The 12,674-nt window shown below is 33.2% G+C and overlaps 1 protein-coding gene and 1 long non-coding RNA gene across 5 annotated transcripts; both read left to right on the top strand.

The window, feature by feature from the left end:
* Nucleotides 1–372: 372 nt before the first annotated feature.
* On the top strand, nt 373–4,014 carry LOC148271294 (uncharacterized). The gene is made up of 3 exons (XR_015825133.1): nt 373–1,468; nt 1,553–1,767; nt 2,980–4,014. It is a non-coding gene; the product is annotated as an uncharacterized LOC148271294 (long non-coding RNA).
* A 1,146-nt stretch (nt 4,015–5,160) lies between these two features.
* Nucleotides 5,161–12,548, top strand: LOC148271293 (putative isoaspartyl peptidase/L-asparaginase GA20639). 4 transcript variants are annotated; one of them, XR_015825131.1, is made up of 6 exons: nt 5,161–5,376; nt 5,460–5,659; nt 8,379–8,575; nt 9,882–9,984; nt 11,372–11,543; nt 12,057–12,548. XR_015825131.1 is itself a non-coding variant. In XM_088241563.1 (6 exons), exons 2-6 carry the CDS (start codon nt 5,470–5,472, stop codon nt 12,326–12,328), a joined length of 948 nt encoding a protein of 315 aa, XP_088097689.1. In that variant the 5' UTR covers nt 5,161–5,376; nt 5,460–5,469; the 3' UTR covers nt 12,329–12,548. The 4 variants fall into 4 exon arrangements, 2 of the variants coding, with proteins under 2 accessions (XP_088097689.1, XP_088097690.1); XM_088241563.1 differs by having other exon boundaries at nt 9,882–9,998; XR_015825132.1 differs by lacking the exon at nt 5,460–5,659 and having other exon boundaries at nt 5,207–5,376.
* The last annotated feature ends 126 nt before the right edge of the window (nt 12,549–12,674 follow it).

Raw genomic sequence — 12,674 nt, 5'->3', positions numbered from 1 at the left:
AAAGAGACAAACGCAGAACATCCAGACTTGAGTAAATCGCATTTAATTTTTAGAATCACATCAGAAATTGAAGCTGGAATTCCCGTATGCAATCGCCTTAACTACTCCACTACCTTAACCACTATATATGTATATGAACAGTGTCTCTGTAATCAATAACTAATATGTGTATAATGCTTTTAATAAATTATTTTAAATAATTAAGAAATCATGAAAAACAATTTTCATTTTTATTTTGAAAAGCTTTTTTGTCAAGTACCTACGTATTAATTTTACTTGAAAAAATGTATATCACACACAAGACAGAAAATTAATACCAGTCCCTTCCCACTAGTAACACTAGTTCCCACTTCTTCCTTTTTTAACCCACCCATATTGAATTTTACATACAATAATTAATAACAACGTTTATGGAATTATCCTCGAGTCATAGAATTCTATTTTAATTATATGCCTCGAGTATTAACTTACTGAAGATAAGTACATTATTGTATTGAGGTGACCATAGAATTGTATTATAATTCTATGGTACCTAGTTGCGTAGTGGCATACATTTTTTTTCTTAAAATGATCGTCAAAATTCAATACCCCCGCGCAAATATTTGTATTTTTGACAGTGAATAATTTTCCGGAATCTAAGCATAATATCGTATTCATCGTATCATTTAATATTATGATCTTAGAGTATATTATGATATATTCTTAAACAATATAATCACTTTTTATACAAACCTATTTGGTGGCTATTTGGTTATTGTATAAAAAAATCATATTGTTATTTAAACTTTTATGTAAATCGTTCAAATATAGGTATTAAATCTGAAAAATTAAAAACAAATATTATTTCAAATGTTTTATGACCTTTGCAGTGGTCACGTGACATTCGACGTCTAGAAATCACAGATTCCTGAGATTTTCTCTTCTGTCAAAAGTCAAAACAAAAACATACCTGCTTAGGTAATTAGAATTTTAGAATACAAAAGAAAGCAGAAGGGTATCTAGTATCTACATCTTGCTTAAAACTGAGCAACTTTACGTTTTCGCGACAAAACGAATTCACATTTTGCAATATGTTGAATAGTTAGATTACGTAGCAGCCCACGCTATATACATTTGTTTTTATCTAAATATTACCAACCCTACCTTCACCTTCTATAATGTGATGTGCTATTTTGTGCTTATGCTGTACGCTCGTATAACATAATCTTTGCTTTTCGCTATTGATCTTCGCAACAAACAAGTGCAAATTACTGCAATTCCGAATATAATTGTCGTAGAAGATGGAGATCCAGACTTATAAAAGTTTAAGATCGGTTAAATTTAGTAAGGTGGAGAAAATCCGCTTTGTTGAGTTGGTGCGGAAAGTTAAATTTTTAATCTTCAGAACAAGTACAGTTTCTGATGTTGAAAAAGAAAAAGCTTGGGTTAAATTGACTAGGGATTTTAATAGAGGACGTAATATAAAAAGGTAAACCATGTCTATTAGTTTTTAAGGGTTTAATTTTGAAGATAATGTTGTACAAGTTTTGCATTTAGTAATATTGTTTTACAGGAGCAAGGAATCGTTGAAGAAGCTGTTGAAAACCTTGTTGCGAAATGTTAAAAAACAGTATATTAGAAATGCTAAAATTCAGGCCGAATTGAAGAATCTCAAGGAAGAAAGTGCCAAAAGGGCTTCATTTTTAGAAACTCAAAGATCTTTAAGTCTTGATATTTTAAATTTGGAGAAAAAAATCAAGGAGGAAATATTAAGGAGACTAAAATCAGGTAAATACTTATATATCCTGTCAGTTTTCAATCTGCTCATCGTGAAAAATCAATTGATTGTAATAAAGAAAATAGTTGAAATATGGCACTGTTGAAGTATGGCTGCATTAAAATAAGTGTGTGTCATAAAGCCATCAACCATTTAAATCGAAAGTTAAAGTTATGTCTATTTTTAAGCATATGAGATTTCTATTATATATTGTGTTTACTCAAAATCTTCCGACTTGATTCTTCAAACCCAAAATCTGTTTTTATGTTATCCAAAGCACTTACCGTTTTACCATAATGTAGATAAAATATAACAAAATGAATTATTCATAAATGTGTTTGGGACTTGTCCAATGGCGGCCTCCATGGTATAGTGGTTAAGATGCTTGACTCGCACACGGAAGGTTCCGGGTTTGATTGCTGGTGAGAACTCAAAAATTACATGTGATTTTTCTCAAGCCTGGATGTTCTGTGATGTAATTCTTCACTGTAATGGGCCTCCTAGCCTGTTGCGGTGCAGAAAAAAAGACTTCATAAAATTTTTACTTTTGTGTTTTAATTTATGTACATTTTTTTTTCTCTTTTCCGCACATAATGGTGCATAGGGCACTGCATTGGTACACCAATAGCAGCGTATCTTGATCATTTTTGTTACATGAAGGTAAGATGATCAGTCTTACGCTTCAGGTACCAGTCTAAAATTTATGTACAGCAATGATTTACTATGAACTATTAATCGTCAACAATATTTTGAGCATGCCTAAGTTTTTATGGACTCGGCTGGATTCCACCCCCTAGGGAGTAGGGATATATTCCACTACCAGAGTCTGGGTCTACGTTCAAGGCGCACGAAAGGAATGCTGTAGTGTATTGTGATGCTGTCTGGTTGAGTTTAGATAAAAATTAACTGGTATCCACAATTAAATTATATTTTTTAATATCGAGGAGCCAATTTTTATCGAAACTCAAAGCGTCAAAACACATTACCTCATTCTTTCTGTACCCCTTCAACGTAGACCCCGTCTATAGACTTCCATATTATTCTCTTCTCGAAAATGTTCTCCATCACTGTTGTTATACAGTAATAATTAATTTGTTGTATTGACATTTTAAGCTGGCATTCCGTTAATTTTTTCTTCTTCAACATCTTTAATCTTATTTTTGTGTTCAAAAACTGATTTCATAAAATTATTGTTTTTGTTAAAAAAGGTTTTTGAATTTCAGGGTGCCAGTGTATGTATCCCTATCTACATATGCCAGAATGCACTTTCATTCCAACGCTGGAAGATTTGGATGCATCGTGGATCATACAAGAAAATACCATCTAATACTAAACATGACATTCCTTAAGCTAATATTTTAAAAAAACGTTGCGCTTTTAGAATTATCTCATGTGAAAAATTATATTTAGTTTATTATTATTTTCAGTATTTCACTTTTTAATTTTTTAATCCATGTAAGTCAAAATTGTTCAGTTTAGTAAGTTTTAATTTCAAATTATTTATGTACTTACATAACAAGTGTTTGCACAACACCAAAATAGTGATACCCCACTCATTGAAAAAATATATATTAATAAGAAATTCAGAAAGGAACAGCCGTATTTTCATAAACCCACAGTCTTAGTGCATAAGCATTATTGGAACTTTACTTATAAAATAAGTCCACAATTTTTTTTTTTTTTAAAGAAATATTTGAGTTCTTATGATTTACCCAAATATTTAATTTTGAGGTCATTTTCAACGAGTTATAAATAACTCGCATTTAGAAAATGGAATCAAGTTGGGTTAGAGTGGGATTCGAACCACAGACCTTTGGTCCGTGAGTCCGAGACACTAGCCACAGGACCACAACCCGATCAACACTATATCACATTATGATCTATATGTACTAGTCTAAGATTTACCAATAAATTGATCGCACATAAGAAAACAATTGTAACAAAAAATATATTTTAGGGCAGATTTTTCCTAATTATTTCAAGCATATTTTAACTCATGCACAACTGTGCCATCAGCACAAAATATTCAATATTCAGATTTTGAATTTAAACCATCCTTTAAGTTTTTCAAATTAAAATGTGAAAATAATTCAATTATAAGACCAGATTTGGTCCTCATATATGTATCAAATCATTATTAGTACATTACAAATAGATACGCAATGTATTTAGGATTTTGTTTATTTATAAAATAGAACACCCATATTTTTTATTATAGTCTTTTAGTTATGAATAAACTTTTAAAATGTTGAACAAAAGATGGTTTATTATTTTATATGGATTTTTTATCCACTGCGGAATCCAAGGCAATAAAAAAGCAGATGAAAAGGCAGCTACTCTCAAGAAAACAGCTCCTGATTCTAATTTTTAGCTGCCTAATTTCCTTTAAGTTTTGCCAAAAATAAAATAAGCAAAACCTTAAGCTCTGGAATGATCGATATTTAAGTGAAACTACTAGACAGGTAATTAAAATATTTTTTCCAACAATCTTCTATGCTTTTGATTTCAGGAAAACGCAGCAATTTAGTTACGAAGTGACTCAAATCCTCACCGGCCACGGTGGTTTTATGAGCCGTTTTAAGATTTCAGAAATCAATAGCTATCCATGTAATGAGACCCCAAGATGTCCCTCGTTTGTTGATGCATTGTCCCATTTTCAGCTTAGAGCGAATGCAGCTATAGGTGCAATGTGAAAATTTGGAAACCTAGAAGATATCATAACAGAATTAAGTCATAAGGACTTATCGCACGAGGTAATATCATGCATGATAAAAATAGTAAATGTAATTGTTGAAATAAATAAAAATACAACATAAAATGCCGAACACTCTCAAAGTGGAACGGAAGGTCTGTTGATGTCTGTCAATAGTCCAGCTTCTCTTAAATGAGTTTTCTGTGGTTTCCTCTTAAAGCAAATGCGGAGAAGTTCCTTAACAAGGCCACAGCCGATTATCCCACCAGATCCTCACACTAGTTAGCATAATTAGAAGGAACATGCCTTTTGCAGTTAATGCATAATATATTATTTAAGAAGTTTATAATTCTGAAAAATATAGGTACCTAAATTTAAAACCAATTATGTATTTATTTAATAATTTTAATTATACTTAAGAATGAAACGATATAAGATCCAATTTTTTTTTTCGCAGTTTCTTTTCATAACAAGCAGAGGATTTTTTGGCCACGTGTGACGTCCGATCATGGCAAAAGTCCGTTATAAAATGAAAGCAAAGAAGGCAATTACCCACGTATTTAAATGCCATATACTGCACGCTTTAATTGTACGTCATTCATATATATTTTCAACGAATTATTGTGCATACCTACAATCATAGAATTATAATCATATGCCGACAATTTATGTTTTATAAATGTTTTGAAAAGAACGACAAAATTATATTTTTGTCTATAGTTTGTTATTGTCACATGTCACACAAGTGTATAATATGTGCACACAAGTCTGACAGCTGTCAGATCGGAATTGTGTCAGGTTTTACCGGCGGAAAAATATTTTTGACATCGGACGTATTGATTATTTAATTCAGTTTTAAATTATTGAATTGTTAACAAATTACCTCATTGATAACTGCACCAAATAATTCTGCTTGACAATTTTTGGCGTAGGTATATCTTTACATGTTTTTTGGATTCATAGGCTTCCCCAGTGAAAGAGAAATATAAAATAAATGTATGTATTTTTTAGCAATATTACCATGATAGAACCTATTGTGTTAGTCCATGGTGGTGCAGGAGATATTCCTGATAGTAGAATTAATCCGAAAATAGTTGGAGCGAAGTTGGCAGCCACTGTTGGATACAAAATCCTAATAAATGGAGGCTCTGTTATTGATGCAGTAGAAGCAGCTGTTGTTTCAATGGAAGATGATGAAGCCTTTAATGCTGGTGTTTATAATTTATCATTTTTATATTACGTCGTCAATGAAAATTTCAAACGTTTACGTACATTTTTTTAAATGTTCTTGATGTCTGTTGTAATATGTTAATATTAACAGCTCCCTAGGGGGTTGAATCCAGTCCTTGTCTACAAAATTTGGACAAACTCAAAACATTTTTTAATAGTAAACTTGTTCAAACCAATAATTCTCTATCCAGGCGGGTGAAGAATACAGTTCTTTGTGTGAAATAGAACCAGAATCCTGGACGAGTGTTATCAACCCTAAGAAAATAATCCTGAAAAAGGAAATCAAGTGGAGAAAAGTCAGCTTTTTAGGGTAGTGGTTGGCATGTTTGCCTACCATGCTTGAGATCCTGGGTTCGATTTCTGGGAGGGCCAACATGAAATATTTGTTTATAAGGTGGTTTTACACTGCAATATTTCACTGTCCCTGGATTGGCACCTGAAGTATAAGACTGATCACCTTACCTTATAACTGACGATCAATATACACTTCATTTACTTAACAAGTGCAATGCCTTTTATGCACCATCAGGGCTGGTATTCCAAATGCTCTTGCAGCCTTATTATCTCGCGTATTTACATACAAAATACACTAAATAAAACTGTTTTCTCGTGCCACGAGAGTGATTCAGAATAGCACCCCGGGTGTGGATTTTGAATCAGTATAATAATCACATGTCTATATAGAGATAAACGTATGAAAAATCTTACGAATAATAAACGTAAAAAGACTTTTTCATATATTTTTTTGTAAATCAAATATATTTCATAAATGGTATGTTTTTTTTTAATAAACGAGTATACAAATTTACTTCTATACATCTAGTAAATGTTATAACTGTAACTCTCCAAAAAAAGATATTTACTCTTGGGCTTGGAGAGTGACTTACACTGTTATAGTTATTTATTTATTAGAATTTATATAATTTTGAATAGACAAGTAAATGAGAAAAAAAAAACTTGTAGGATTTAAAAAAAAAAACAGAAAATAATAATACATTCATTCTAATTAAAATTGAAAGTAGTTTTTGCACTTATTCAAAATATTTCTCTAAATTTACTTTGAATTTATTTTTGATAAATTAGTTTTCATAGTTCATTGGGGAGATTATTGTAATTTTTGACACCTTTGAAGACAAAGCTATTTTGACCATGACTTGTGTGGAATTTAGGGATTTTATACACAGTCACACTGTGTATGTTGGAAACGTATGTTTGAGATCATGCTAGAGATGGGTGTGCCACAGTATCTCACATTACTGGTGAAAAATTTATACATGGATGGGTCAGCAAGAGTAAGGATGGAGAATGCACTGTCAGCTCCATTTAAAGCAGAAAGAGGTGTGCGTCAAGGTTGCATCTTGTCACCGAAACCCTTCAACCTTTACAGTGAATATATCATGAGAAGAGTGCTGGATGGGTGGAATGGTGGTGTCAAAGTGGGAGGTCAACAAATATCAAATTTGTGATATGCAGACGACACGACACTGATTGCCAAAGATGAAACCGAGCTAGCAGAAGCCTTCAGATGGATAGAGTTGGAGAGTGAAGCTCTGGGTCTTAAAATAAATAAAAGTAAGACAAAGCTAATGACTGTAGACAGAGCTGGCAGTCTCCTAAGGACAAGACAGATGCAAGACCTTGAACTGATAGATGACTTTGTGTACCTCGGCGCGCTTATCTCCAACAACGGCAGTTGTAGACCTGAGATTGATCGCAGGATTCAAATGGCCAAAGAAGCAATGAACCGTTTGGAGAAGATTTGGCGAGATCGGGGTATATCAATAAACACAAAAAAGCAGTTGATGGAAGCCCTGGTATTCTCCGTTTTCCTATATGGGTCTGAAACGTGGACAATGCGTGCCTACGAGAGGAAAAGGATCGATGCATTCGAGATGTGGTGTTGGAGAAGGCTGATGCGAGTGCCTTGGACAGCCAGAAGGAGGAATGCATCGATACTAGAAGAGCTCCATATTACAACTCGTCTATCAGTGGTGTGTTTGAGAAGAATACTGTCTTTTTTTGGACATATTGCTAGACATGAGCCAGACAATCTAGAAAAGGCAATAATGTCTGCCCGAGTTGAAGGTAGAAGAAGCCGGTGTAGAATACCATATAGATGGACTGACCAAATCAAGGTGGCTACGGGGCTAAAATTTGATGAGTCAGTACGTTGGGCTGAGGACAGACTGGAGTGGAACAGACTAATAAGAAGTGTTCATGGTGATCACGATCCTCAGCATTGAGGGACCGACTTGGAAGAAGATTTCTGAAATAACTCTGCGTGTGACGTCAGAGGTTGTTTTCTGTTAGTTCTTCCGATTTGTTCGTATACGGTAAGCCAACCGGATGTCCTTCACAGCTCTCATATCATTGGTTGGTTCGTATAAACCAGTGACGTCGATCAAAGTAGTGCATTTTTATTAAAATATTTTTTATTATTTTTTTGTACATTTTCAAGAAACTTTGCCATACAATTTAATGCTCTAATTTTTACTGCGCGCAAAAAAACATTTTTCGTATCCAATTTTCTGTAGGGCTGAAGTTCTTCGTTGTGATTTCTCAAAACTATGTTTTTTGGGTGAGTGACTTCTGCCTGAACGGTGACTATATATTTGTAATAAATAAATCGACATCATTTTACCCCAAATTACCATTCCTTTGACTTCTATATTCCCTTCTCAATCAATCGAATTTAACTAGGTTATGGCTCCGTTCTTAATTTGGATGGAGAAGTGGAGATGGAAGCAAGTATTCAGCGAGGGTCTGATCTCCGTGCTGGTTGTGTTACACTTATTAAGGATGTAAGCCATCCCATTAGTCTGGCTCGGAAAGTTCTAGAGGAAACTCCTCATTCCTTGCTCGGGGGAGAGGGAGCACGACTATTTGCTATCAAACAGGTGATTTCACTATATGTATTATAATTTAAGCAACAATAATAGACAACTGGATTTACATACACAGCAGGAGCGTGCTGTGAAGTTTTCGATTAGGGAAGCAGTGACTTGGTACTAGGTGCATACACAGGTAAAATTTGTGCCTACTGCTAACACAGATATTCAAATTAAGTGATTTAAAATAAACTAAAAAGCAATTATATGACATAATTTCAGCATAAAAGAATTCTATTTCATGGTTTTTTTTGCAAAATTTATTGCCACACAATTGTTGTGTCAATGACCCCGTGTGTCCTCATAGGTTACTAAATACAGGGTCCTGCGAGGTATTTCGTCTCTTTGCTTTTTTTACTCTGAGAAGCTCAGACGATATTGAGTGGGACACTCCGTCCCTTGTAGCCCAGCAGCAGCATCTGATAACATTTATATCAGAAAAGAGTAAATCAAAGAATAAACCTTTTAATTCAACCTGATAGTCTTCACTACAGTCTACTAAATTGACAGGAGCCGTAAGGTTTCCAAGATATGAGAATTGATAGTAGTTAATATTATAGTAAGTTCATTCTGTCAAATAAAAATAATGAAAAAACAAAAAGTCTAATACTGTGCTGTTACATGTTCACTTAATTGCCATACTTACTAGTTCTTTGCTCAATGTATAATCAGTGTGTTTTTTTTATTATTTTTTATTGTTAACTTTTTAAAATCATTCACAACAGTTGTTGAAGTTCCATTCGTCGATGCGTTTTGTAGCTGCAAGACTTTTTGTGATGTTAACTATCATATTATATAAATGTTATCAACTATCAAATATTTAAATTTAGTAAATGGGGTCTAGAATTTCAACCGTCCATGCGCTCAGTAGCTGCAAGACTTGTTGTTATCTAACTTCTAATTTTATAAATTTGCTTTTTATTTTGTTTTTTAAATATCACTTAAACTCTAAACTTTATTATCAAATAAAAAATTTAAAAATAAAAATGTAAATAGGGGCTAGATTTCTTATTGTCCATGCTCTCTGTAGCTGAAGACGTGCTGGGATATTTATTTATTGTACAGCGCCCTTGAGGTGATTTTCACAAAAATGGCGCTATATAAATTATCCAAACATTATTATTATTTTCACAAATTATCTTAAGCCTGAATTCTTATGAGTTGACATTTAAGTTTTGTCTCTGTCTATGAATGTTAATACCACTAATCTGGTAATTGGTTATTGTTCCCTAATAAATAAAATAAAATACCTCATACCTCCTCCAATAATGTTGCATGCCATAATAAATCAATAATATCTTTTATTCTTTCTCAGGGTTTTGAAATCATTGAACCAAAAAGTCTAGTGACGCAGTTTGCATTAGACGCACTTCGTGGATTTATAAAACGCGGTGCAGTCGATGGAGGCAGTGAAACAGGTCACAGTAAAAATGTAGTATTTTTTTCTCTCAATTTTTTTTAAAAAATAATTTGTTTTCCATATCTTTGCAGCTGCCAAATATTTTACATCTATAGTAAAACTCCAATTATCCAGATTAATGAGTGCCAGACGTTATCAAATAAAAACTTGCTTTAACATATCCAGCAAAGTTAATTGCTTTGATGAAGAAACGCCCGGCTGCCAGTGCCCTTTTTCATTTGTTATTATAACTTTTTTATTTTTTATTTCTCGATAATGATCCTGATATTTGGCAATCCGGATGACTGGAGTCCGGATAAATGGAGTTCTACTACACTTAAGCTTGTATTACATGGGTCAGAAAATGGTTCAAGATCTTGCGCAAGATTTTGTGCAGTTTCTTGTACAATAATTCTTGTGCCAAATCTCGGGCCATTTTATGTGCTGTTTACACGGGACAGTTTTCTGAATTTAAAATTAGGCATATGCATGCGCAGTATGTAGATGTTTTCGACACCATGACTGATAACGGACAGTTTCACAGTTGATAAAATGAGATATCTTGTGACGACGCGTCGACAATCCACATTAGGTTTCTAAAATATCATAAATAAAGTGGCTCAAGCAACAACAAATACGCATTGATAGTTAAAGTAAACAGTTAACAGTATCACAAGCGGGGGGGATGTGTTCTATTTTTTCTGAATTTGACCACAGATTTCACCCAACATTCAAGACACAATATTCATTGGGTCAAATTTTGCACATCTTCTTTCTTTACAAAATCTTTTACCATTTTCTGACCCATGCATGTCATACGAAGTTTAGGCAGCGAAAACTATTTTTATTTTTGATAAATAATTTGTTAGTTATGTTTGACAAAATTTTGAGTATGTACCTAATTAGATACCCTGTTCCAAGATTAGAGATAGCTAGCAAAATGATTATTTTTATATTATGGGGTAATTATTACAACTAGGTAACTTCAAAATCAGCATTTTTGTGTTACCCACTAAAAACACATTTATATCTTCCCCCATGAATACTACAAATAGGCATTTATTACAATTGTTTTATGATAATTTGAATGCATGACTTGTCTATTTGTAGCATTCACGGAGAAGGATAAAAAATGTGTTTTTAGTAGGCAACTCACAAGGGCTGATTTTGAAGTTAGCTAGCTGTAGTAATTACCCCGCGATATTATTGTATTTAGAAAAATGCAATGAAAAAATCAACAATATTAATCTAGAAATGGAGCCCCTCCTTTACATGGTTCTATTAATTATGAAGCATTTTTTAAATGTTTCATATTATTTCATCTAAACAACCTAAGTTGAAACATAAGATCTTTTCAGAAAGCCATCAAGTTGCACAATGTAAGTTTTAGAGATCGTTTTCTTCAGGAAGGTGGCGTTGGTACAGTTGGGGCAGTGGCTATAGATGAAGAGGGACGAATAGCAGTGGCCACCTCTACTGGAGGAAGAACGGGGAAGTATGTAGGACGGATCGGGGATACTCCTCAGATAGGAAGCGGGACCTATGCTGATGATGAAATAGGCGGAGTCTCCACAACGGGTATGCAAATTTACTGTATTGATGTTTGTTCAATAAACTTTTAATTTCAAATGTGATAATAACACAAAATAATATTTTAGATAGGTAAATGTATTTCACATATAAAGAAGTAAACATTTTTTCTTATTTAGGCCTCTTGGCATCACAATGTGTAAAAAATACAGGTACTTTTCGATTAGGAAAGCAGTCACACTGGTTATGTGCTTTGAAATAAACTAAAAAGCAATTTTATGCCATATTTCAGCATAAAAGAGTTATATTTCATCGTTCAATATTATAATACCACTGTGTCAAAATATGTTATGAAACAGTCAAAATATATGAAAAATAAACATGGGCTGGTTTATAAGAACTCAAATGATTGAAACAATCGCCTACGAATATTCCATTTTTCCCATTGAAAGTCTGTCACCGTAACGTGCGGATGTTTTTGGCGCAGTAAGGGAAGGGTTAATAAAATCATTATTGTAATTATTATTAAACTATAAAAAATACATGCTTATAAAATTTCAGGTCATGGAGAATCTATACTTAAAGTTTGCCTCGCTCATTCGATTGTGAAATTAATAGAAAATGGTTACTCTGCCCAAGATGCCACAGAGAAAGCCATCAACAATATGACGAACAGACTCAAACAAACTGCTGGAGCGATAACATTATCTAATAAAGGCCATGTTGGGGTTTATTTCACTTCCAATCGGATGGCTTGGAGTTATATTAAAGGAAATCAAATTCATTTTGGGATTGACCAAAATCAACACGACCAAGAAGAATTTCAATTATAAGAATAAAGTATTGAAGTATCACTATCATTAACACATTGATTGTTATGCGGACCACTGGTGATCAGAAATGCAGACCAACGTCTGAGTTTTTATTCAGAGCCCTTGAAATAATAACATTCTTATTTCGTTGCAATGTATACCAATGAATCCATTTAAAAAAATCATATTATTTTGTAAAAGTACTCTCAAAATAAAAATAGCCTGTATTTTTAGCCCACTATTTTACACCTTTTTATTTTAAAAATAAAATAGGTTGAATGCAACTCGACTATACTCACATTACAATGTCCTTTTTCCACCAGTAGCATTACGCATCTGCTATACCTAATGAATCCTTTTGTATTAA

Source organism: Micrasema longulum, unplaced genomic scaffold, assembly GCF_059751315.1.
Source record: "Micrasema longulum isolate JH-2025_06_02 unplaced genomic scaffold, ASM5975131v1 h1tg002963l, whole genome shotgun sequence".
NCBI classification, from domain to species: Eukaryota; Metazoa; Arthropoda; class Insecta; order Trichoptera; family Brachycentridae; genus Micrasema; species Micrasema longulum.
Note: the sequence above shows the minus strand (reverse complement) of the source record. Positions and strands in the feature narration are given on the sequence as shown.

Excerpts from the sequence above, each read along its gene's own strand:
- LOC148271293 (XM_088241563.1), top strand. The coding sequence starts at position 5,470 with ATGATAGAACCTATTGTGTTAGTCCATGGTGGTGCAGGAGATATTCCT. Across the intron at positions 5,660-8,378 it reads TGATGAAGCCTTTAATGCTG|GTTATGGCTCCGTTCTTAAT; the intron begins GTGTTTATAATT and ends GAATTTAACTAG. Across the intron at positions 9,999-11,371 it reads AAACAGGTCACAGTAAAAAT|GAAGGTGGCGTTGGTACAGT; the intron begins GTAGTATTTTTT and ends CGTTTTCTTCAG.